Raw genomic sequence first — 24,336 nt, 5'->3', positions numbered from 1 at the left:
CCACAACTAAGATTGAAAGGACAACAACTTGACTTGGAAAAGTCCCGGAAGTACACACTGTTCCCAATAAAGTCCTATTCCCCTTCCCCAATTAAAAATAAAAAATAAAGAAAAGAAGCCAATGTCTTTGAGCCTACGGCCTCCGTCCTAAACACTATTGCCCTGAAAAGGGACACACATGAGACAAAAATAGGGACAGATTTCTTGGGGTTCTCACCTTGAAGATGACTTTGAAGCCCAGTTTGGTCACAGCTCCCAGAAAGGTCCGAACATCTTCAAAGCGACTGCTCACCTCGGCCACTTTCAGGAGACCCCTGAGAAGGATGGAACGTTCTGTGTAAGCACACAGACACATGCACATATATATATATATATACATGCACCTGTCTTAGGGGCTCTTACCCTGGCTTCAGCACTCGATTTGCCTCCTCCAGGAAGTCCCTGATGTTGGTTCCCATTAGTGAAAGGCAGAACACAGCCACATCCACAGACTCGTCCTCCAGGGGCACCTGTGGGAGTGGGAGTGTTATATGAGGCACACAATATGGGGAAGAGAAAGCCAGCACTGAGAGCTAGGGCTGGACACCAGGACAGGGGCTGGAGGGAGGGAGGAGGGGGTGTTAGAGATTAGCACATGGAGGTTGGGCCCAGAGCACAGGCCAGATACACAGAAAGATAAAGGCGTTTACCTGAGCCATGTCACACACAGTGACCCTGGGGTCCAGAGAGGCCAAGTCAAAACAGTGCACAGGGTTCCGGATACTTGAAGCCAGGCGGCAGTCTCCACAGCCAAAGTCAGCTACCACCAGAGATGCAGGCCTGGGAGTGGGGGGAAGGGATCACTCACTGGTCTAGTCTGAGCTGATGACTGACCAACATCACTTCTCAGTACCCAACCCCCATTCACCGCTGGCGAAGATCCCTGGCGATGCGGTCCACAGGCTGTAGTGGCCACTTCTTGACTTGGCTCTGGAAGCCTCGGTGGTAAAGGAGAAAGGCTTCAGGGTCTTCCTGGAAGAGGCGCTGTGCAGCACTGCTAGGCCCTGAATACAGTTGTTCATTGAGGTAGCGGAATCGAGCACCATCCAGCCGCTGTGCCATGCGGGCTCTCAGAGCCCCTGCCCGAGCCTCATGGCTGTCTGGACCGGGGGCAGGCGGCAACTCTGTCTCCTCTGTGGGGGTTGTGGCTGGAGCCTGGTCTGGGGGCTGAGGTAGCCGAAACTTGTTCTTGTGTCTACGTTTGTTCTTCTGCCGGTTCCTCCACTGCTTGCGACTCAAGGTATGGGGGGGTTGGAAGGAAGTGGCGCCAGGGCTTGGCTTGAGTGGGTCATCTGTACCACGAATCTTCCAAGTTTGGGGATCTGCAGAGAGAGATGGGAAGGCATATTTGGGGCAAGATCTATTGAATTCAGAGGCTTAGCAAGACAGAGACTGTGGCCTAGATGAAAGTACTTCTTATTGCCTAACCCCAAACCTAATGGTAGCAGGTAACCTCTGTCGTACGTAGCATCAGCTGATCCCCCTCCCTGTCCCATACACATACACACATCCGCTAGTACCTTTTTGGTCAACACTGTCCAGGTGCTGGGCAGGGTTCAAAGGGGCCTGATTCTGACATTTCCTCTTTCTTTTCACTTCTGCAGTAGAGTCACTGACAAGAAAAACCCCTCTGCGGCACTTCTTCTTTTCTACTTCCTTTTCTTCAGAGTCACCGCCAGGCGTGCCCTGTTTTTGAGGCTTCTTCCTTTTCTCTTCTACTTCAGTAGAAGCACTGGCAAATGAGGCCTTTTTCGAGCGTTTCTTCTTCTTTCCCACCACCTCCTCCTCAGAGTCACTGCCAGGCAGGCTGGAGGGTGGCTCAGGAAGAGATGCTGCTTCCAGGGCCCGTAATGTGGCCAAGAGCTGGCAGCGCTTGGAGCCCTGGGAGAAAATAAGGGACGAGAGCAGGGGTGAGGAGAATGGATGGGGCCTGAAGAATAAGAAGGGAGAGATGTGGACCTGATACAGACACTGGAAGAAGTATCTGGATTGTTCCCAGTTAACTTAATTAGCTTGTCATAAAGCCTGCCGGACCCTGAAGAACTTTCAAGTCACCATCCAACCTTTGGGAGATTGGAGAGCAGAAAAACCACCCATCCCACTCTCTTTAATGTGCAGAGGAGGTAATGGGGTTTCCCAGAAGAATGTGGTAAGGCCACAAGGAACAGGACCACGGTCAACAATTTCCATCTCAACCTCCAAGTTCCAAACCTCCATGTCAGGCTTTTGCCTCCAGCTGATAAGAGGTAGGAAGCTTTCTGAAAACAAGAGTGACAGGATCACACGCGTATATTTAAGATGACTCTAGCTGCACTGTAGAGAACAAACTGAAGGGGACAAGCTGAAGCTAGAGAAGCCAGTGGCCTGGACTGCAGCAATGAGTTGAAGGGATGAAGAGGAAGCATAAAGCATACAGATTCCATGTTGGAGGCTGACTGAAGGATAGAGTCCGAGGAAGTACAGCAACCCTCACATCAGCAAAGCCTTAAAGGAGAAGGTCTACTGGGTTGAAGTCCTCCTGGGTGGTCCCAGACCTGGTTGGTTCTTAGTACCCCCTCCAACCACCTTTTGAATGGTAGTACTGACAACCTGTCATTGTCATTTGCTCTTGCTCTCTCAAGCTCAATCTCCACACTGCAATCAATGATCCTTTCAAAATGCAATTCTGAAGGAATCCCACCTGCTAAAACCACTTCATCGGCTTCTGTCTATCCTTAAAATATGCAAACCCACTAATTTACCTCTCCAGCTTCAATGACATCCTTTCTGATTCTCTGTGCTCCAACCACGCGTATTATTTTTGTGTGTGTGACCCGAACAGGACATGCTCTCTTGATCCAGGACCTCTGCACGTGTTTTTACTGTCCAAGAAACGCCCTTCGCCTCATTAACTTCTACTCACCAACTCTCAGTTCCAACGTCCTTTTATTTTGGAAGTTCTGGAATCATCAGTCGGCCGCAAGTACCCCTCCCTCAAAACACCCACACCCACCCGTGCGCGCGGCGTGCCCTGCGCTGGATCCACTAGGAACGGATTCACAGCCTGAAACAGCTCCCAGGGGCCACTTACCTTGGTTTGCGAGGCTGCCGCGGGCCGAGGCCGTGAGGCTACAGGCCCGAGGCCCGCAGCTAATGGGGCCTCCTCGGCCCACTCCGGCTCTTCGAACATGAGCGTGGAGAGCCGAGCGAGGTGGCGAGGTCCCCGCGCCTCTCCACGTGCAAAGCGCGTCTCCGGGAATCACGGCCCGCAGAGCCGCCGGAACACAGCCGGAAACAAGAGTGACAGCCAGAGTGGCTAGAGCGGCAGGCGCGGCGCAGAAAACCATTGAGTTTAAACACTGGTGGGCTAGAAGGGCAAGGAGGAGGGAGGGAGCGAGGCCCGCGTTGGCCGGAGAGGGCCAGGGGCGGGGTCGGGCGGCGGGCGCGGCCAGACCGGAGTTCCCCGGAGAAGGCTCCTCCAGCTCGGGTCCGGGTGAGTACGGGAACACCCGTGCCCCCTTCCCAAGGCGCGAGTCCTGCCAGCCCGTCGCCCCTCACTCCGCCTAAGTTCCGAGTCGGGAACGAGGGCCAGTTCAGGGAAGGACCCCTCATTTCCTCTCCCAGGGTATGGGGCGCCTGAGCTTTCCCCCTCCCCCAGCTCTGTTAGCGGGTTGGGTCCCTGTACTTGTTCGCATACCTGCCTTCAGGGAATACTGCTACCCACTAATCGCCCCCTACTGCGCCCCGACCTGCCTTTCCCTCGCGCACAGGGCACACAGTTCGGGATCCTCCCGCTGCCCCGAACTCCTTCCCAGACTTCCACTACTTGGGGGCGCAGCACCCAGACATCCATCCCCAACAGACTCTTCTCTGCTGCGAGGAACAAAGCTTGGGGCTCACCCCCGTACCCTGGATCCCTCCACAGTCCCCAGGCTGCCCTAATCTAGGGGACTCAGCGCCGGGACGCTGCTATGGACGACATTTTCACTCAGTGCCGGGAGGGCAACGCTGTTGCGGTTCGCCTGTGGCTGGACAACACGGAGAACGACCTCAACCAGGGGTGAGCTGAGGGGGCTGGTGGGTGGTAGGAAGGGCAAAGACATGCTCCTCTGCGTGATGTGGGGTGTTCATGTCTGGTAGGGGATGATGACTTTCCTGTCCAGTGTAATGAGTGCCAAGCACAGCCTGTGGAGCGGGCAGAGAATCTCCAGAGGAAGCTGTGTTGGACCTGTATCTTGACTGCTAAATAAGAGTTTTATAGGCAGAGGCTGCAGAGAGCTTTCCAGCCTCAGTGAACATAGAATGGAGAGTGCCCAGACATTGTCCAGAGTTCCATGTGGCTGGAGGATAGAAGAGCTCTGTGCGCTTTCGTCGGATGAAGCATTGGATACAAGTGGAGAATGACAGGGGACTGGAAAGGCCTGCAAAGGTCAGCCAGATCATGCGAGGATATTTAAGCAATAATCTTTTTTCTAAGAACAAATGTTCAAAGCCATGTCATGATGAGATTGTCCATTTGTTAAGTGTCATGTTGGATGCTTTGTGAAGAGTAGGTGGCAATGTGAAGAGAGGCAATTGCCTAGTCCATCCCAGAAGTGGTGATGGCTTGGACTAGAATGTGGGCAGGTGAAAAAGAAAGATCAGATTCCTGAAATCTTTAGGATAAAGCATTGGTGAGACTTGGTGTGGGAACTGCAGAACATCAAAGATGATGACCAGGGTTCTGGCTTGGGCACTTGGGTAGATGGTGGTTCCTTTTACTAAGATGGACAAGACCGAAGGATGATGAGTTCCACGCTAGACATGTTAAAGTGACAATACAGTGAAGTGGAAATGTTGAGTAGGTTGTTGGTTATGCAGATTTGGATTTCAGGAGAGAGATCTGACTTGGAGACACAGATTGGGAGATATTAGCCTATAGATAACTGAAGACATGGGTGTGAGGAGAGGGGATGAGAAGCCTGCCAGACCTAAAAGGAGCAACTGGAGGTTGAAGAAGAAACAGGAAAATATGTTAGTAAAGCTTAGAGAAGTGAATGTTTCAATGAAGGGGTGTGGTCAACAGTAGTGCTGCTTCGAGGTCAAAAAACTTAAGCACTTTAAAGTAACTATTTAATTTACAATTAATGATATACTTGATGATCTCTGTGAGGGCTGTTTCACAGGAAAATAGGTGAAGAATCCAGATCACACTGGGTTCCTTCATTTAAGGAACTATACTAAACATCTGTGCTAGGTGCTAGAAGCTGGAAATCAGACTTAATGCCTGCCCTCAAGGTGGTATAGCCTTGTGACAGGTTGAGTGGGAGATGAGGAAATAAAATGATGTTGACTCAGGCTGGTGGATTTTAATTTCTTTAAATTTTATTTTTTTAAGGTTGGCAGAGTTTAGGTTTTAGGTTTGAAAGGTAAGGATCACCTGTAACCTTTATCCAGGCTTCATTGGTTCCCATTAGGCTCTACACTACTTCTCCATAATTCAGTCACTTGTTCCATTATTCATATAATTCTTCAGAGGGTGCTTTGATAATGACAGTGAGCACTATTACTGTTTTGCTGGTGGGGTTATAAAGACTTAAGTTGTTCACTGGGCCTGGCGTCTAGGAAGACTCTTTGTTGCCCAAAATGAAGGAGTGGCATTAATGAAACTGGGGAAGGCTTTGGTGTTTTGAGGGGATAGGCTTTAGGGGCCCAAACAGGCTCTGTGCTGGATATGAGGTACAGGTGAATTCCCTGCAGGTCTCTTTGAGATTAAAGTCTAGGCCCTGAGATGACAAGCAGCCTGACAGTGGGCAGAATCCTTATGCCCATACTTTTGTCCTCAGGCTCTGGCTTACTCTGGTGCCATAGACTGCAACAGGCTGATAAACCAGGGCACACATTAAAGAGCTAGTAGACAAAACTGACAGATAAGCAGGGGGTGGTAGTTGCTTTGGGGAGGATCCCCACCTCCCAGGAAAGCCTTTGGCTATCTTTGTGTGAACAGATGACTAGCAGCTACTGAGGGAAATCATTAAGCTCAAGGCCACGCCCCCCTGGACCCCCCATCAACTGTGGGGGCATCTGGGTGGCCTGTGGTGGCCAGAACCCTGATCAGCTCCAGGCCTGGTCTAGAGCCCCCACACGGGAAGTGACCACAGCACTAAGGCATCCGGAGGCAGCCTGCCCAGACTGAGGACCGCCCCTTGCTCCGCCTCTTGGATCTGCATCCAGGGACTGGAGGGAATTTCCTTTTATGGCCCCAGGCTGTCCGGTAGGCCCAGCTCCCACCCAGTTGTTTTGGGGTTTTTTGTACACTTCTTTTATTTTATAAAACACATGTCCATGGAAAAAGAAAAAAGTCAGGTAGTTTTCTTTCTAAAGAACCCATTATTTTCTTCTGTTTTTTGTGTCCAAGATTGCTTGAGTAGAGGAATCCTGTTTTATGTGGTAGTTTGGTACCTGCCTCAACAGTAATGACTTAACAAAAGCATGTCTCCTTTTCATTATAAACCCTCCCAAAACATCATTTTAATTCCATTCCATTTTTAGATCTTAATTTCAGTACCAGAGCCAATCAGTAAGCTTGCTACCTGTCCCATGAGTTGTGGCCTTCCTTCTCCAAGACTACCCCCTACCCTGCCACAAACACAACTTGCACTGAACACCTGCTGTCAATCCATTTTCTCAAGCTTAGCATCTAATAGACAAGACAACCCATTAACAGAGTTTTACAATCCAGTGTAGTAAGTACTATAGTAGGGGGATGTACAAGATGCAGTAGAAAACAAAGGACCAACAGATGTTGCAAAAGGGGTAGAGAGGGGTAGCAGATAAAGAATGCTACCATTTAATGAGCTAGGGCGTGCCAGGGAAGAAAGGCTGGTGGGAGATGGTGGTAAAGACGATGAATGACATGGACTTGCAGGGACTGCAGGCGGTGGTTGGGTTTGAAGCTCAGCGGAAGGTCTGAATTGGTCAGCTGTGGGAGTTGCTGGCATGAATGAGAAAGGCCTGGAGAGGTAAGGTTTCCCAGGGCGAGTGTGCAGAGGAGCTCAGTTTTTCCCCTACCAAAGCCTTTGCCCCCATCCCACCTCCAGATCAATGATCATTGCCCCTTTCTTCCAAGGGACGATCATGGCTTCTCTCCCTTGCACTGGGCCTGCCGAGAAGGCCGCTCTGCTGTGGTTGAGATGCTGATCATGCGGGGGGCACGAATCAATGTGATGAACCGAGGGGATGACACCCCGCTGCACCTGGCAGCCAGTCACGGACACCGGGATATTGTACAGAAGGTACATATATATGCTCCCGTCCCGCGGTCCCCTACGTCACCTCACATCCCTGCCTGCGTCAGTCACAGCACTGTAACGTAGAGAACGCGGGTCCTCTTCTGCCTCCTTGCATGCCTCAGCACCCATCTCATGTGGGACTGACTGTGCCTTCTGCCTCTTTTGTCTGTCTGGGCCTGGGGACCAGCTGCTGCAGTACAAAGCAGACATCAATGCAGTGAATGAGCATGGAAATGTGCCCCTGCACTATGCCTGTTTCTGGGGTCAAGATCAGGTGGCAGAGGTGAGTACTCAGGCCCCGAGCCCTGGGATGGGTGGGAAGCAAAGTCTGAACCTCAGTGGGAGACTGTGGAATCCTCAACGCATCCTGTGAGCACTGCCACGTATGACACAGCGTGTGCACTGCATTTGCGTTCATGGTTGGTTGTGACTGCCAGGGAGGTAGCAGGGGCCCTCATCACAACCACCTTTTTATTTCAGGACTTGGTGGCTAACGGGGCCCTTGTCAGCATCTGCAACAAGTATGGAGAGATGCCTGTGGACAAAGCGAAGGCACCCCTGAGAGAACTGCTCCGAGGTCTGTCCCCCACCCCCCAGCTTTTCTTCTTGTCTTGTCCCCGCCCATCTCTTCCATATCACAGCTGAGGCCAAGACTATTTGTCTTTCTTTCCCAGAACGGGCAGAGAAGATGGGCCAGAATCTCAACCGTATACCATACAAGGACACGTTCTGGAAGGGGACCACCCGCACTCGGCCCAGTGAGTCAGTTGTGAGGGGAGGGGTGGTAACAGGGAATGATCCTGGGCTCCTGGGGCTGAGTTTGGGAGAAGCTGGGTACCTGACCTGCCCACACTTTTCAGGAAATGGGACTCTGAACAAACACTCTGGCATTGACTTCAAACAGCTCAACTTCCTGGCAAAGCTAAATGAGAATCACTCTGGAGAGGTGACCCGTCATTTGTGCCCCTCCTTCCCCAAATCCCCCAAATTACCTATCTGTACCTTTTTAAGTTTCTTATCCAGTTAGTGGGCATGAAAGTGGTGACCTCAGTTAAAACCTCGTAACCCTTACCTGTCCCTTAGCTGTGGAAGGGCCGCTGGCAGGGCAATGACATCGTCATGAAGGTGCTGAAGGTTCGAGACTGGAGTACAAGGAAGAGCAGGGACTTCAACGAGGAGTGTCCCCGGCTCAGGTGGGGCAAGGCCTAAACTGGAAGCTGCCACTTCCAAGGAAACCTGACTAGCACCCAAGAGATGTTTGACACTGGGTCTCAGCCAGGGACACTCTCTTTCTCTCCCAGGATTTTCTCGCATCCCAATGTGCTCCCAGTGCTAGGTTTCTGTCAGGCTCCACCTGCTCCTCACCCCACCCTCATCACACACTGGATGCCATATGGATCCCTGTACAATGTACTACATGAAGGCACCAGTGAGTAGGGGATGCTGTAGCGCACTGAGTGGGGAAGGGTGTGTGGGCCTCTTCAAACTATTTGACTCTTGCCTCCTTTCCTAGATTTTGTTGTGGACCAGAGCCAGGCTGTGAAGTTTGCATTGGACATGGCAAGGGGCATGGCCTTCCTACACACACTAGAGCCCCTCATCCCACGACATGCACTCAATAGCCGTAGTGTAATGGTGAGATCACAACTTCACTCCTGGCCGAGGCCCCCAGAAGACCTTTCCCTATCTAAAATAGGACTTACCTCCTTCCACATATGTCTTCTCAGATTGATGAGGACATGACTGCCCGAATCAGCATGGCTGATGTCAAATTCTCTTTCCAATGCCCTGGGCGCATGTATGCACCTGCCTGGGTGGCCCCTGAAGGTGAGTGAGGGCATCATGTTGGAGGTTGAGAAGGGCCAGCTTAGTAATAATGGAAGGGGACAGAGCTAGGACAGAACAAGCAGCTGGAAGAGATAAATCCTGTCCCTCCAGCTTTGCAGAAGAAGCCTGAAGATACAAACAGACGCTCAGCAGACATGTGGAGTTTTGCAGTGCTTCTATGGGAATTGGTGACACGGGAAGTACCCTTTGCTGACCTCTCCAACATGGAGATTGGAATGAAGGTGAAAGCACAACTGTATATATTTGTGGTAGGGGATGGTGGTGGTAGTGACAATAATTGTAGTGGGGCTGGACTTTTCCCACATTTGTTCAAATACATAGTAATCCTGTCCTGAGGGCTAGAGATCTCTCTACATGAGATTCAAGTGCTGAGACCCACCTTGTTTTTCCCTGCATTTACAGGTGGCACTGGAAGGCCTTCGGCCGACCATCCCACCAGGCATTTCCCCCCATGTGTGTAAGCTCATGAAGATCTGCATGAATGAAGACCCTGCTAAGCGGCCCAAGTTTGACATGATTGTGCCTATCCTGGAGAAGATGCAGGACAAGTAGGACTGGAAAGTCCTTGCCTAAACTCCAGAGGTGTGGGGACACTGTTAGGGGAGTTATGTTTCCCCAAAGCTGTGGGCCTCTGGTTGCCTCCCCTGCCTCCAGTCATGGTACTACCCCAGCCATGGGGCCCGTCCCCTGTGCCCATCCCTACCGCTGTGGCCCCAAAAGGGGTTGGGCTCAGCTTTGTCACTTGCCACATGGTGTCTCCCAGCATGGGAGGGATCAGCCCTGCCTGTCACAATAAAGTTTATTATGAAAACAGGCTGGTGTGGGGACAAGAGGACAGACAAGTACATTTAGATTGGATGGCTCAGGTGAAGTAGTGTGGTTTCTTCACATTGATGCCATACTCGCTGAGGGCAGGGGTCAAGTCCTCCATGGTTAGAGTGTACTTGCGGTCCTGAGGGAAGAGGGAAGAGCACCAGCTAAACACAGGAATCCCAGATTTCAGTCCCAGGTGGGTGACCCTGAATAGGTCTTTCACCTCCCCTAGGGCTGTTTCCCCAAAGGGGTTTCAGGATAAATTAAGCCTCCGCTGCTGGGAGGTAATTACTGATTCAATGAGCCTCCCCTCACACCTTGCTCTTGCTTCGGGAGCTGCCCGAGGCTGTGCCCTTCATTTTGCAGTGCTGTAGTGCATCATTGGCAATATCTGAGATGAATTTTTGGGCAGCTAGGGAGATGAGCCGAATTCTAGAGAGAACAAAAAAAAACGTAAGGAGATGGACAGCAAATCCACACAAGCACCCAACTCTCTAACCTGCCCAGAATTTACTCACATGCGAGGGTCCGAGGCCTCAAAGCCAGCGCGGTTCAGGTAGTAACCAGTCACTGCATCTGGAATCTGAGAAAGCAATTAGACAGCTGTTAGTATAAGCCCTACGCACTGCCAGGCTGAGAGTGAGAAGGTGAGGGAAATGGAGGGCAGGCCTGACACTATCAGGAAGCTTACAGTTTGGGTGGGCAGAGGGGATAAGTGACAAGAGCAAGTATGGGAGGGAAACACAAGAGGACACTGGAAATCCAGGTGGTGTGGAGGAAAACTGGCGTGACAGCGGGCCAATAGCCTTGTTCTGGCAGGAAGCCCACCGTAGGCGTGTAATCCTCCAGCTGCATCAGGAAGTCCACCAGAGGCGTGCTGGACACCACCGGCTTCACGTCTCCGTTGGCCGCATTCGGCAATACATAAACCCCGTTAGACATGGCCCCCTCCGGGGGCGCCGCGCCGCCTGCCGACACCGCAGCTGGAGGAGAACCAGCAAACTGAGACACGGAGGTGGGAGGCGCAGGGCCTCAGCTACGTCTGCCTTATACCCTCTGACCTCCCCCGCCGATGAGCCCAGCGAAACACGTTGCCCTCACCCTCACCCGTCCCGGCCCTCACCCGCCCCGCGCCGGTCGGCCGGCTCCCCGGCCCGCGCTGCCACGGGTCCCGTGCCCGCTGCCGCGGCTCCAGCCCCAGGCCCTCCTGCTGTCCCCGCGGGGCTGGCCTTATTCTCCGCAGCGGTGCCGGCGGGCAGCACGGCGGGGGCCGAGACCGCGGGTGCAGGGCCCGGGGCCGAGGCGGCGGAGGCTGGCGCCGCCTCGGGGTCCGCGCCGGAGCCGCTGCAGCTCATCTAGCCGGTGGGAGAGGCGGCGAACAGAACCGCTTCCGCTTCCGCTCACGTTACGCACACACCCGAGTGACGTCACTCCTCGCGCTTGCCCCTCCCACGCCATGACCGCTCTCTCCCCCAGGCTTCTCTCCTCCCGGGTGCCTGTGTGCCCGCTAGATGACACAGACCGAGGGGCGGAGACCAAACCTTGGAGAACCGCGCTGGCCCCGGACGTTCCACCTCCCACCGCTCCGTACTCGTCCGTGGTTCTGCAGGGCTGGGAACCCTGCAATGTCGAGGACTCTTCTGCGGATCTGGGACCCTCTTTCAGCCTGCCACCTAAAGACCTTTCTTTTGGCTCATTGGTCCGACAGGGTTCGACCATCTGCCAGCCTGCATGCTTTCTAGATCCCTTATTCAGCCTTTTAACGGTTCGTAGTGGAGGTGGAAAGCACCCCGCTCCCCGCCAGCTGCCCGGAGAAGTGCAGTCTGCAGGAGCGCGCCCAGTGCTGCGGTAGATGCGGAGGGAGGTGTTTCAGCCTGAGTAAAAAAACATACGCAAAATCACAGCGAGGGAAAGAGTGAGGTTTTCAATGTAGCAAACATTTATTTAATTCCTATTTGCCAATCCTGACCTAAGGCCTGCGAATGCAAAGTTAAGTAAAACAAGACTCTAGTCCTCTAGGCACCAACTGTCTTGGAAAGGGAGGCAAACAGGTCAACTGGCAATTTCAATACTATGTAGGAGTTACAATACTAGAGGTAGACAAAGTGTGCAGTGCAAGGGACAAAGGGAATTAACACCTGCTGCCTACTTCTGTGTGTTAGGCATTCTTACCACCATTATTCCATTTAATTATTCACTGATAATTATGAGAGGCAGGTATAGATATCCCCTTAACAAGTGAGGAAAAGGCTCAAGGAGATCAACTTACTGGCCTAAGGCTCTCCCCTAGTCTATATCAGAAACAAGAATCAAACAGGTTTGGTTTCAAAAATCTAGGATTTTTGTGCTATACCAAAATCAACTAGTAGGGATCCAAAAGGTTCACAAGGGAATCTAATGGACTCTGAGCTGAGTCCTGGAAATCAACCAAGCAAAGAGGAGTTAGGGGTAGTGTTAAGGGCACAGAATATCTTGAGCACAAGTGAAAGAACGTATATGGGAGGAAGGCAGGGGAGGATAAACAATTTGTTATTCAGGAACAAATAGCAAGGAAGGAATAAGGTTTGTGAGTCATGACAAAAAGCCTGAACTTGACCGAGTAATCTTTGAAGGGTCTTAAATAAATGACCTGAAGAGATTTTCATTTTATTCTGGAAGATGGTTTAGGGAAGGGCAGGAAATAAGGTAATTTTTTTGCAAGGGCCTTAAAATTCAGAGGAGAAAGAATACGGCTCTAAGCTAATGTAGCAGTGGAGATGGAGATAAGTAGATAAGTAGTTAAGTAGATAAGTAGATAAGTAGTTCTAGATGTACGTAAGAAATATAACTGGCAGAACTGTGCATAAAGATGTATTTAAGAGGTAAGTCAGTAGGACTTGTTAATTGAAGGTGGTGGTGGTGGTGGGCGATGAAGGAACTAGGAGTCTAGAATGACACGCAGGTCTCTGGCTTGGTTGGTTTGGTATCATTTACCAAAAAGAAGAGAACAGATTGAAATTGGGAGAGAGATAAGTGTCAAGTATCACATATCTTGAAGTATCGATCACTGTTGGATAGAAAGTCTGATGTAGTGAGCTGATGATGGCTGTGGGTGCCAATCATGATTGATTTGTCCCAGGGGCAATAGGTAGAGTGAGAAGAGCAAAAGACTGAGGATGGAGAAATGAAGTACACCAACATTCAATGAAGAAGCAGAAAAAGAGGAGGAAGGGTATGGTCAGAAAAGAAGTTAAACCCTGGAAGCTAAGGAAGGAGAGGGAGTGGGCAACTATGAAAGAAGGCCATAAAGCGAAGATTGGGAAGTGTGCACTGGAGGAAGCAGCAAGGAGGCCATTGTTTTTCAGTGTTTGGGGAGGCAAGTGCAAAAGTGAAAGCAGAAGTCTCCTTGCAATGAATTGAGGAGTGAACATAAAGTAAAATTCATGTGTACACAGATAGTGTAGACAACACTTTGGAAAAGCCTGCTTGTAGAGAAAGAAGAAATGGTGGGGAGGGGGGTGTTGAGGGACGCACTCAGACAGCACTGGTTATAGCATCTATTGAGAAACCTGAGGCAGGAGTAGGGAGACCTGAGTATGATGGAACAGGGTCAGGGCTGGGAGTCAAGTCATGCTCATAGCACTTCAAGGTTAGGGGGATAAGCTCTCAGCAGTCAACAGGTGAGGGTTCAGCAGGATTTCCAATAGTGCAGAATAAGGAAACAGGCCACAAGCTGTGGGGCAGGAGACAGGCCCACTCTCCCGACAGGAAAGGGTCAGGGGTTGATTAATGTCTTCAGCAGAGCTGGGAAGTTGGGTGTTCCCCAGCCTGTCACAGGATCCCAGCCAGGGCCAGCACAGAAACCCTGACCCTGCACCTCTTCATTCAGACAGGACTCATGGCAGCCACGGATGACCTAGGGAGAGGGTGAGCATCAGATCTGGGCCTGCTGGTACCAGTACTAACAGACTACACCCCCTCACCCTGTATTCACATCCTATGCTCTTATGAAAATGTCCACACCCATCCCTTCCACACTCACATCAAAGAGTCCTGCTCCATGCTGCTGGTAGAGCCTTGGGTTGAGAAAGCCAAGAGGGGGGCGGCCACTGAGGATTCTGTGTTCATTTATCAGGGACAGAAGCCCTCCAAACACTGGAGTAGAGGCCTGCAAGGTGCAAGTAGAAGTTAGGAGTTCAGAATGACTGCACTTTTGGGGAAGGATATTTGAAAGGATCAGAGGTCCTTGAGGAGTCAGGGCTTCTGGGTGCAAGGTCTTAGGGATTGAGGCTGAAGGTAGTTCCTAAGGTTTGGAGCCAGGCTGATTCTCACCGAGGTGCCAGACACCCATGGAATGGGCACGCGGTTGCTGACCACCCAGTAGCCATCAGAGAGCGCAGCTATATCTGGGTAGGCACGGCCACTGGCATTGAAGTAACTGGATGGTGGCAAGTGGGGGCTGGATCTCAGGAACTGGGTTACAGCTTCCTCCTGAAAGGCATTGTTGAGTGAGTATTGTCTCCTGAACTGAGGATTCCCACCCTTCCTCACCTCCATCTATCCACACAAACCTACACTACCCATACCTGGTATGAAGGGCGTGGGAACACATTGCTGAAGCCACCACCACTGATATAGTCAACAATCTCACTTGTGACTCGAAAAGGATTCTGGAACGATGTGCCTCCCACCGTGGTGACATAGGGGCTGAGGGCAGAAAACAGCACTCAGATTATAGGGGCCGCAAAGGGCCTTCCAAGATGTGTAGATGTTGTCACACAGCAGCCTAGCAGACTTTCCCCCCATGTCTTCCTTGTGGAAAGAAAAGTCTGTGAGACTGTGCCTTTTTGGGACGTTATTTATCTCAATGTTTTACACCTCATGTCTATCTAGTCTCCAGAAGAGGGTTTGCAGCCAATGATGAGTAAGATTCCCCACGGGGTGCGGGGCGGGAAGGGGGACGGAGGGGGGGCGGGGTGGCAACTCAAGCCAGGCGGAACCCCATGGAGACCCAGGTGAACTGCCTTAGAAAGATCTGGGAAGGGGCCTTGCCCCTACTCCCCCCTGCCTGGGAAAAGCTGCTGCTGGCTGTGACTTTTCCCTCTCACCTAATTGGGAGAAAATTCTTGAGAGTGGTAAGATAAAACTCTCTCTTGCTCAGCTCTGTGAAACAATTTCGACATGTGATGCATGTCCCTTACAGGAGTTGCCTACCTCACCTCAAGGACTTTGTGCTTCGGCTGTTTGAAGATCAACATAATTGGTTTGGGTTGTTTCTATAAAGTGATACTTGAGTCCCACAGACCGTGCCAAAAACACTGCTACTCCCTTGTATACTTATCAATAAAAACCTCCAGTCGGCTCAAATCTGGGCTCCAGTCTTTCAGAACTGTGAGACCGCTGGCCTTCTGAGATTTAACTGCATTAAGTCTCTGTTTGTTTCTTTCTTAAAACTTAACCCAAAGCCGCCCCTTCTCACACCCTCACTGCCCGTGTTGTGCTGGATGCGACATGTAGAGATGGGTGAGTCTGGCCTGGGTCTTGCGGGAGGGTCTGGAATCTGTGGGGAAGCATGCACATGGGGATGAGCAAAAGGTTTTGAGCCCTCAAGGATGGCCTGAGGTGACTGCACATTTTCCCTACAGAACACCCACCAAATCTTCCGCCAGAATGCCTGGGGACTAAGAAAGAGGAACACTGGGAGCTGTGTCCTACTCAGGGGCCTGGGACCTACAGGAAGAGGGGAGTACAGGGTGGTAAAGCTGAGGCTGAGCCACAGGAACACCTGACAGGGTCAAGGCAAAGGCTCTAGATCATGAGGTCACAAATGAAAGGCGTGGTCACAGATACATGGTGGGCTGGGGTATTTACCTGGAGGCAGGGAAGGTGGGACGGAACTGGTGTCTTCCAGAGACAGACCAACACCCAGCCCCACTGTCACCTGGGAGAGAGACCAAGTTTAGCACTCAGATTAATTTGTCAGAGCTCTGTATGTAGGTTTGTATGGCAGGGAACTCAAATGTCAGGAATTACCGATAGAGGCAGGTCAGATCAGTGGTCCCTGTTAAAATCAGATTATGAGTCAGAGATCAGGTTCAGGGGTCGCTGTGGGGTCAAAGCTCCCTGGTTGGGTGGATGGGTGGTGGTGGGGTTTAAGTTTATAGTAGGAGGTTACCTGACGCAAAGAGTAGGGTAAGACCCCGAGCAGCAGCCTTCATGAACTCGGTGTTCACCCGCTGAATGTAGGTGCTGCTGAGGGAATCCTCATCATCTCCGTAGCTCACGGTGTGTACAGGTGGCAGGGCTGACTCATTACTGAGCAGCAGGAGCCACTGCAGGAAGGGCTCCTGTGACTCATGACGGCCTGGATTTTTGTGGGGGGAAGGGCATAAGGGCAGTCATTTGGGGGGGTTATCAGGACCTTCCTCTAACTCATGGGATTCCCTTACGGGGAAAGATCAACACTCAGCCCTACCACTCTCCCCACCAACCAGTCTACTTGACAGTACCTGGGCTACTGTAGACCCAGGTGGAGATGTTGGCACCAGCACTCATCAAGTATTGTACATCTAGACTGGCCTCGATCCCGGCCCGGCCCCGGCCCTGTTGTCCGACCACACGGGCTACTGAGGCCTGGTGTGCAAAGTTCCCACCAAACAGGCGCATGAATTCAGCCAGGTCTGAGTCATGGAAATACTGCTCCAGGAACTGCAGCAGGAGTCAGAAAAGATGTCATGGGTCCGAGGATATAGCCCCAAGGGTCAGGGGAGAAGATACTGTCCCAGATCACAGTAAAGGGGATAAAAGCACACCCCAGGGTGGTCAGGCTAGCTGGGGAGGCTGCAAGGACCCTGGGGCTCCTCCATGGCTCACCTGGGCACAGGCTTGGCTGTTGTTGGTTGTGCCAGAGCCCACATCTTGTGCTGTCAAGTTGTATCGCTCACGGATCACGGATGGGGTCACCCCCAGGTGCAAGCCAACAGTCCCTGCCACCTGTGGCTCAGGGCGTTGCCTCAAGGATGATGTAGGGGGAAAGCGGTGCAGCCCCCCCACTGTGGGGAAAAGTAAGGTTTGAGAAGATCTTTTAGACTTTAATGCTGACCCCCCTCCAACCTCCCCCATGGCATCTATACTTTCCCAGCCCCTGGCTTTGCCTCCCCCAACTCCACAAACCCCACCGGGTGTTACCAAAGTCCACATGGGGGGCCAAGGCCTTCGGAAGCTGGTAGGGACGTGGGGATCTTATAACACGGGTATCTGCAGGCCCCCCCACATAGCGATGAAACTCAGCCCCAGAGAGCAGCAGCTCTGCCTGTCTGGAGGTCAGATCAGAGAACAGAGGTCAGAAAGCATGGACTAGAGCAGAGGCTGCCTGAGCGTCACCAGGCAGTTAGCTGTCACCTCCCCATGCTTCAGCACTCACCCACAGCCCCTAGCAAGCTCTCAGCTCCCTCCCATTGGGGTGACTGGTCTCCCTGATAGGCTGACTGGAACCCTCCATGGGGCAATCATTCCCTCTCACCGGACACTCATCCAGCAGGTCAGAAAGTCCTGTGTGGTAACTGAGTGGCAGTTCCGGGCTCCAGCCGCCAAAAGCCATTTTTGGACCGTGTGGAGGGTCAGTGATGATGGCTGGACCAGTTCAGCCACATCCTCCAGGGTCAGGTATTTTCCTGCAGGGATTCATAGAGGCTCTTGTCTTCATTCATTGCTTTTCCAAATTGCCCTTTTTGGGCCTCAACCAGGAGGCATTGGGACTTCCCAGGGAGCCTGGAGCAGCGTCACAAGGGATAAGTAGGAACTTTCTAGCAAAAAAAGGCAGACTGTGCAGGTGCAGTTTATATTTGGGGGTCAGGGGACGGAAAAGGCTGCAGGGCCAGGAATATGGATTGACCCAAAAAGCTACTAGGTTGCAAATGCTGCACCACAGCAGGCAGCAACTGCCATAATCAGGAAAAACAAATGAGGTTCATAAATTAAAACTGTCCATTTTAAACTTATCTTCAATGAGTGTTTTCAAAACTTTTGGAGCCAATTATAAGACATCTAATTTAGCTCAAATTTTCATTCCTGTTAATTGTAGGCTTAACCTGATGGTGAATCACTGTTTTCCTGCATGGAGCCATGCATACTAGTACTTGCCTCCTGGGTGCATCTGAGATTGCCCCCTGCGCACACACCACTCTCACCATGGGGGGCTTCAAGCAGGGGAAGGACACAATCCAGCTTGACCATTGTGTCAAGGAGCAAAACATTGACTATTTTGGAGCAGAGTGGGGAGGAGACTGGGGAGTAGGGTAGAGGGGGAGTGGGGTAGAGGGAAGAGATAGTCAGAGGGTGGGCAGCAGCCAGGTGAGAGAATAAACAACTGAGTTAGTGGCAACAAGGGATGGCGAGAAGTGGACTACTCCAGCAGCTATTTCAGAGTTAGAACTGGCAGCCTCAGTGTCTGAATAGAGAGGGAAATGGGAGTTGACTTAGTGGGGGAGGAATTTCAGTCGATGAGCACCTAGATGTATAGATGGTCCCCAACTTACGATTTTTCAACTTTATGATGGTGCAAGACCAACACGCATTCTGTAGAAATCATACTACGAATTTTGAATTTTTATCATTTCCCAGGATAGCGATATGTGGTACGATACTCTCTTATGACGCTGGGCATTGGCAGTGAGCCGTAGGTCCCAGTCAGGCACAAGATTGCAAGGGTATAAACAACTGGTACTCTAAAGTGTACTGTGTTGCCAGTGTTTTTGGCTATTATTGCGTTCTGAGCACATTTAAGGTAGGCTAGGCTAAGTTATGATGTTCAGTAGGTTAGGTGTACTAAATTCACTTTTGTCTCAATATTTTCAACTTATGAGGTGTGTAACAGGATGTAACCCCACCGTAAGTCAAGGAGCATCTGTACTAAGTGCTACTTCCCCATTTGGCTGGTAGCTGGTAACCAGTAGAATCACAGTGTGAATCCGGATCTGATCACAAAGCCTGTGCTGTGCTCTCTTAACCATATCCCTTTTTTAGGTTTCTAGCCTGATGAACACAGGTGGAAAGTTTTTGGGGGAGAATGGGAGTTAGTTTGGGACAGGTTAGCTCCAGTCCACTTTTTTATTCAGAAACTCTTCAATGAGAGCCACTGCCATTCATCTCCCTGGACAGGCACCGAGAGCATGACCCTGACGTGATCTGTGTGGTCCCAGGCTCAGCCCAGCCCTATATCCCTCCACTGCATCCCACATCCCTCCCCCAGGCCCGACAGGCACCATAGCGAGGAGAGCTGGGATCCGACACAGCCTGCACCAGCTCGGACAGTTTTTCCAGGTTCTGCTGTCGCAGGGCAAAAGTGAGACTCAGTTCTTCCTCAGGGTCCGCACGGCCCAGGGACAGCCAGCCTGGGGGCAGCCTGCAGGGTCAGAAGTCAGGAACATGGCCTCTGTTAGGGTTGTGATGGGAAATAGTCATGGAAGGTTCAGGATTAGGGGCTGAGACCTTGGGTAGGATCCCAGAAGCAGATATGGCTCACAGCCTGGGAACCTGGGGATGAGACTATGGAGTGGGTACTAGGAGCTGGTAAGGGGGTGAGGGAGGATAGGACCAGAACAGTGGGGACAGGACAGGGCATGGGAAAAGGGGCGGTCAGTGTGAAATCAACTCACGTCAGCTGCTGGTCTGGCTCTGGGCTGTAACTGCATTTGCCGGCAATGATAAGGGCTAGGAGCCCTAGGAGGCTGCAGGGGCGGCAGGTGGGTTTCAGCGTTAGTTGGACTGTCATTGTGTCCCCACCCTCCAACACGTACTCCCTCCAACGCGATTCCCTTCTCCCAGCCCCTCATTTCTCACCTGGCTCGAAGTCCCATTCCGCCTCCCAGAGATCTGCTGTCACGTGACAGATCACACGCGCCTTATCTTCCACCGCTACTACCCTTCCGCCTAGAAACTAGTGCCGGTGCTGGCTCCTCCCTCCAGTGGGCCGTCCTGAATTCTGGGATATGGGTGGAGCTGCCACACAGAATCTCCCTCTGCGACTGGTCGAACCCTGGCTTCAGCCCGGGGCTCCCCCTCTACTGCCCGAGTCCAGCCAGGACTCACCAGGGTGTAGCGGGGCTTAAGAAAGGGGCCTGGAGGCCCACAGACCCACAGACCCGGGTTCTTCCTAGCTGCATGATATCAAGAAAGTTGCCTAGCCTATCAGAGCCCAGGCTTCTTCCTTTAGAATACAGACTGTTATATTAAAAGTGGTCTGTCTCAGAGTCTGCAGTGAAAAATTTACAGAGAAAGCAAACAAATCGTTCAGCAGAGAGCATGATGGCAAAAGTTCAACAAATGTGAGCTCCTATTACATGTGAATATATAGTGCTCCCAAGAAAAACACATAAACCACTTGACTGCTCCTGTTCCAGCCCCACCTCCTTGAAGACCCTCAGGCCTAGAGCTGGTTATCCCTAAGATCTCTCCCCACACCCCCAATCTCTCTCTAGGTCACTGTCTTCTTCTTGGCCTCCTGCCTGTGTTAGAGGGAAAGGTGGATTGCAGAGAGATGGCTTCCAGTGCCATCCTCACCCAAGATGCCCCTACGTCCACCACCCTTCTGTGCCTCCTGAGGTGTCCATAATGTCATCCTCCCATCCCTCTGGCCCCCACAGAACAGAGCCGGACGCCAGATACAAACTGCAGTTTATTAAGGCTCCAGAGTGAGAATTGGCACTTGGTTCTGGGCAGGGGCAGGGGTGTCAGTGGAACCCAAATGAGCTGGGCCCAAACAGGTTGGAGGACCTCCCCCATCCCCCTACCCCCCAATAAATAAAGTCTCAGCTCCACCTAAGGGTGCTGGCGCAGGGCAGGAAGCCCTTATTGAGGAGAACCCAGGGCTGCTGCCGCCTTCATTTCTCCCCGTATTGGACCTGGCCACAGGTCAGTGTCCAACAGGGCCTCTGCGGTGCTGCTGCTCCCGGGGCTGGGATGAGATGTGGGACCTGCCCCACTGGAGGAGTTTGGGATGGGGAGCTGGTCTCCCCTGTGGCCAATCGCGGTCCGAGGCTGCCCAGGGCAGGCTCAGATGGGGCCTGCATTGGGGACACTGTGCGCATCCCAGGTCGGGGCCCACAGCCTGGGCCACAGCTAGATGTGCAGCTCCGTGTCATCGGGGGGCTCCAGGCCGGATTCTGCGCTGAGTGCTGAGGCTGAGGGGCCCTGGGCCACCCCAAATGGTGAAACAACAGGTGAGCGAGCAGCCAGAGGAGACAGTGAGGGTGAGAAGCTGGGGGACATGGCTGCTGAGGACAGGGAGCCTTCGTGGCTGATGGGGGATCGGTGAGAGGCCGGCGGAAAGATGGCCCGGGTTGCAGCCGTGCTGGCTGGTTTAGGGGGTACAGACTTGGCTCCTGGGTGGGCCACGGCAGTGATGAGGGGTGGTGGATCAATACGGGGAGCTGGGGGACATGGCCGAGCTTCATCCTTGAGCCGGGCAATCTCTGTAAAGACGCTGGCAAGTGGCTGGAACTGAGGGCACCAGCTCAGCAGGTAGTCCCAGTTATAGCTGCCACGGAGCTCTTCCTCGCCAGCTACGATGGCCGTCAGGGCACCTGCCACACATGGCTTGCCATCTGCTGGGAAGCCATAGTCCCCAGTGGGTGCAGGGCTCAGGCCACAGCCCCCTAGGAAGGCCGTGGCAGTGGCTGGGGGGCCCTCTTCTCGGTACAGAGTGGCTCCTGCACCTGGCAGCAGCAGCCCTGCCTTGCGTCCCTTATACCAGGTGTCAGGGGCAGGTGGCTCGCAGGATGTGTCACTGAGTCCATCTGCGTCCTGCTGAATGCCCGAATCAGGGCCACGGGCAGCCAGTGAAGAGGCCACGCTGGCCACACGAGGGAACTCGTTGATCATGCGGATCTCATCATCCTCTGCAGCCTCTGCTGAGCCTCGGCCACTTGAATGTGAAGGGTCCAGGGAGCCACCCCGGGGGTAGGGACCTCCAGCTCCCGGCCCACCATAGCTTGGGAGAGTCTGGTGATAGAGGTGCTCGGAGGGCGGTGGGCTGGGTGGCTCTCGGCCCAGTTTCTGTAGGGAGCCACTGGCCAGGGGTGCTGCCTGTGACATTGGGCCAGGTGCTGCCTCTGCCTTGCGGCTTCGGGCCCGCACTAGCCCTAGGACCAGGGCTGCCAGTGCAAGCACCACCACTACTCCCAGGGATGCTGCCACAGCCCCCACCAATAACAGGTTGAGGTCAGGTGCTAGGCCCAGCGCAGTGTGGGTGATATCCACGGTCACGGGCACTGTGGCACTCCGGGAACCAGGCAGAGGCCCCCGTGCCACCACCTCCAGCCTCAGCTCCCGTGGTGCTTCACGCCGAGTCCGACCCCCACCCTCAGAGGGGCCTGTTCCACTGCCTGGTGCCTGACTGTCCACCCGCAGGTACAGCGCACCTGTAGTCTGGTTGATACCGAAGTAGGGGGAAGACGTAGCAAGGGAATAGAGCACCAGGCCATCAGCACCTCCATCCTCGTCTGTGGCCTGCACATGACCCAGGCTGTGGCCACGCCGGGCACCTTCTGGCACTTGGAAGTGGAAAGCTGGAGCCAGGAATATTGGGTCATACTCATCCTCGCCTGTCACCAGCACTGACACAGTGACTGAGGCTGAGAGATTCCCAGCATCGGCAGCGCCCACAAGCAGCTGGAAGCTTCCTGTGTGCTCATAGTCGAAGGCTACTCGTGCCCGCAACTCCCCTGTTGAACTGTTCAGTGCAAATACCTCACGTCCCTCAGGCCCTGGCCCAGCTTCCAACAGGCTGTAGCAGAGCCTCCCAAAAGCCCCTGCATCCCCATCAATCGCGTGCAGAGTGGTTACAAGAGTGCCTGGAGGCTGGTTCTCCGCCAGGCTGGTGCTGAGCAAGCTCAGTGGGAAGGCTGGGCCGTGGTCATTCACATCCTGGACCTCAATAATCACTGGTGCCAGAGCAAAGTGGGACCCCGCAGGGTCGGCAGCCTGAACTACAAGCTGATGCCGAGCCTGGGTCTCACAGTCCAAGGGGCGGGCCAGTCGCAAGGCGCCCGAGTTCTCATCCAGCTCAAAGAGCCCCAAAGGGTCACCTGAACTGAGGGTGAAACGCACGAGGCCATGAGGGCCTGGGTCAGCATCAGAGGCCTCCACATGCAGGAGCTCAGCCCCAGTAGGTGTGTCTTCAGGTACTGCCACGTGGTAGGATGCTCGGGTAAACACAGGTGGGTTGTCGTTGACGTCCAGGACAGTGATGGTGACCGGCACGGCTGAGCTTCGAGGTGGCTGTCCCCGGTCAGCTGCAGCCACAGTTAGATTGTACTGGGTTAGGCTTTCAAAGTCTAGAGGCTCAAGCAACACCAGGCAGCCCAGTGCCCGGGGGCCCAGTCCACCACTCTCCCCAGTTTCAGCAAGCCGGGGTTCCAGCCGGAAGACTTGGCCCCGGTTGCCACTGATAATGCTATAGTCCACGGTGGCATGGGTACGGCTTCCGTCGGCATCTGTGGCCTCCAGCGTGAGCAGGGTGGAACCAGGGGGCAGGTCCTCAGCCACAGCCACGCGGTAATGTGGCAATGTGAAGCTCGGGGTGTGGTCATTCTGGTCCTGCAGCTGCACATACACTGTGGCTCGTGCTGCCCGGCCTGGCATCCCATGGTCTCGTGCTTCCAGCACCACATCCACCACTCCTGGCCCCTCATGGCCCAAGGCCACTGTTCCCACTGTCGTGAACAAGGTCCCTGAGATGAGAAGGGAACGGACAGAAACATGCATTCAGCAGAGGCTGTGGGTGAGCAGAGGAAGTGACCCTTATGGGACTAGGAAATGGTCTCAGAAGTCAGACTCCAGGGAATGGCCTGTGTGCTGGGAGATTATGGGATGGCCTCCAGGATTCAAGGAATGGCTTCTAGACATGCAGCCAGGACAGGGCGTACATAGAGACAAAGGTGGGGAAATGTACTCCCTGGGTTAGAGATCCAGGAGTTAAGAGTTCAGGCAAGAAATTCTAGGAATGAGGTCAAAATGTGGCCCAACACCATAAAGGGTCAGATCCCACGAAGGACGCACCGTTGTTGGGGTCAACACTGAAGCCCTCGGCAGGGGAAGCCAGGTGGTAGGAGATGTGACCATTGGCACCTGAGTCCCGGTCAGTGGCAGAGATGGAGAGAATGGCACTGCCTGCAGGTGTGTGCTCAAGCAGTGTCACCTGAGGTGTGAGGACAAATGTTTACGATCAGGCTGCTGTGCTGCCCAGTCCCACGAGCCTCGCCTGGCATCCATTTCAGCTCGGAGCCCAGACTCCTTAGAATCTGAATTGCCCACCTCCTCCCATTTCTGGGTATAAAACGAAGAACCTGGACACAGTTCCCAAGACTTGCAAGGCTGATTCAGTTGGAACATCCCATCCCCAGAGTGC

General features: G+C 53.1%; 5 protein-coding genes across 14 annotated transcripts in view; 1 reads left to right on the top strand and 4 right to left on the bottom strand.

Moving 5' to 3' along the window:
• The window catches only part of RRP8 (ribosomal RNA processing 8), a 45,158-nt gene extending 41,815 nt beyond the window's left edge, over positions 1 to 3,343 (bottom strand). Inside the window, exons 1-6 of one of the 2 annotated variants that reach the window (XM_081063165.1) lie at positions 3,110 to 3,343; positions 1,560 to 1,920; positions 908 to 1,361; positions 690 to 819; positions 403 to 509; positions 218 to 314 (exon numbers count right to left, since the gene is read on the bottom strand). In XM_081063165.1, coding sequence (XP_080919291.1) covers positions 218 to 314; positions 403 to 509; positions 690 to 819; positions 908 to 1,361; positions 1,560 to 1,920; positions 3,110 to 3,208 — 1,248 coding nt within the window. In that variant the 5' untranslated portion in view covers positions 3,209 to 3,343. The remainder of the gene's footprint in view (positions 1 to 217; positions 315 to 402; positions 510 to 689; positions 820 to 907; positions 1,362 to 1,559; positions 1,921 to 3,109) is intronic. The other variant, XM_081063166.1, reaches the window with a different exon arrangement.
• On the top strand, positions 3,292 to 9,999 carry ILK (integrin linked kinase). Of its 7 annotated transcripts, XM_081063172.1 has the most exons (14): positions 3,433 to 3,511; positions 3,944 to 4,078; positions 6,926 to 7,019; positions 7,127 to 7,292; positions 7,477 to 7,572; positions 7,770 to 7,866; positions 7,964 to 8,047; positions 8,150 to 8,235; positions 8,373 to 8,482; positions 8,591 to 8,718; positions 8,803 to 8,924; positions 9,017 to 9,116; positions 9,228 to 9,358; positions 9,540 to 9,952. In XM_081063172.1, the coding sequence occupies exons 3-14, from the start codon at positions 6,997 to 6,999 to the stop codon at positions 9,687 to 9,689; spliced, it is 1,293 nt and encodes a 430-aa protein (XP_080919298.1). In that variant the 5' UTR covers positions 3,433 to 3,511; positions 3,944 to 4,078; positions 6,926 to 6,996; the 3' UTR covers positions 9,690 to 9,952. The 7 variants fall into 7 exon arrangements, with proteins under 7 accessions (XP_080919293.1, XP_080919295.1, XP_080919298.1 ...); XM_081063167.1 differs by lacking the exon at positions 6,926 to 7,019 and having other exon boundaries at positions 3,292 to 3,511; positions 9,540 to 9,999; XM_081063169.1 differs by lacking the exon at positions 6,926 to 7,019 and having other exon boundaries at positions 3,431 to 3,511; positions 3,789 to 4,078; positions 9,540 to 9,944.
• On the bottom strand, positions 9,919 to 11,456 carry TAF10 (TATA-box binding protein associated factor 10). Its single transcript, XM_081063175.1, has 5 exons — positions 11,074 to 11,456; positions 10,779 to 10,933; positions 10,469 to 10,533; positions 10,268 to 10,382; positions 9,919 to 10,089 (listed from the first exon to the last, which is right to left on the bottom strand). The coding sequence occupies exons 1-5, from the start codon at positions 11,303 to 11,305 to the stop codon at positions 10,000 to 10,002; spliced, it is 657 nt and encodes a 218-aa protein (XP_080919301.1). The 5' UTR covers positions 11,306 to 11,456; the 3' UTR covers positions 9,919 to 9,999.
• A 90-nt stretch (positions 11,457 to 11,546) lies between these two features.
• Positions 11,547 to 19,901, bottom strand: TPP1 (tripeptidyl peptidase 1; the record flags this gene model as incomplete). Of its 3 annotated transcripts, none has more annotated exons than XM_081063164.1 (13): positions 11,547 to 11,824; positions 13,972 to 14,097; positions 14,262 to 14,420; positions 14,516 to 14,636; positions 15,801 to 15,870; positions 16,105 to 16,293; positions 16,439 to 16,637; positions 16,803 to 16,981; positions 17,118 to 17,245; positions 17,452 to 17,602; positions 19,193 to 19,332; positions 19,586 to 19,657; positions 19,770 to 19,876. In XM_081063164.1, the coding sequence occupies 13 exons, from the start codon at positions 19,784 to 19,786 to the stop codon at positions 11,702 to 11,704; spliced, it is 1,674 nt and encodes a 557-aa protein (XP_080919290.1). In that variant the 3' UTR covers positions 11,547 to 11,701. The 3 variants fall into 3 exon arrangements, with proteins under 3 accessions (XP_080919290.1, XP_080919289.1, XP_080919288.1); XM_081063163.1 differs by lacking the exon at positions 11,547 to 11,824 and adding an exon at positions 11,867 to 13,845 and having other exon boundaries at positions 19,770 to 19,901; XM_081063162.1 differs by lacking the exons at positions 11,547 to 11,824; positions 19,770 to 19,876 and adding an exon at positions 11,867 to 13,845 and having other exon boundaries at positions 19,586 to 19,701.
• Positions 19,902 to 20,586: 685 nt separating this feature from the next.
• The window catches only part of DCHS1 (dachsous cadherin-related 1), a 33,924-nt gene continuing 30,174 nt past the window's right edge, over positions 20,587 to 24,336 (bottom strand). Inside the window, exons 20-21 of the mRNA XM_081064938.1 lie at positions 23,988 to 24,126; positions 20,587 to 23,659 (exon numbers count right to left, since the gene is read on the bottom strand). Of these exons, the coding sequence (XP_080921064.1) occupies positions 21,048 to 23,659; positions 23,988 to 24,126 (2,751 nt within the window). The 3' untranslated portion in view covers positions 20,587 to 21,047. The remainder of the gene's footprint in view (positions 23,660 to 23,987; positions 24,127 to 24,336) is intronic.

This window comes from Rhinolophus hipposideros (genome assembly GCF_964194185.1).
Source record: "Rhinolophus hipposideros genome assembly, chromosome: 10".
Classification (NCBI taxonomy): Eukaryota; Metazoa; Chordata; class Mammalia; order Chiroptera; family Rhinolophidae; genus Rhinolophus; species Rhinolophus hipposideros.
Note: the sequence above shows the minus strand (reverse complement) of the source record. Positions and strands in the feature narration are given on the sequence as shown.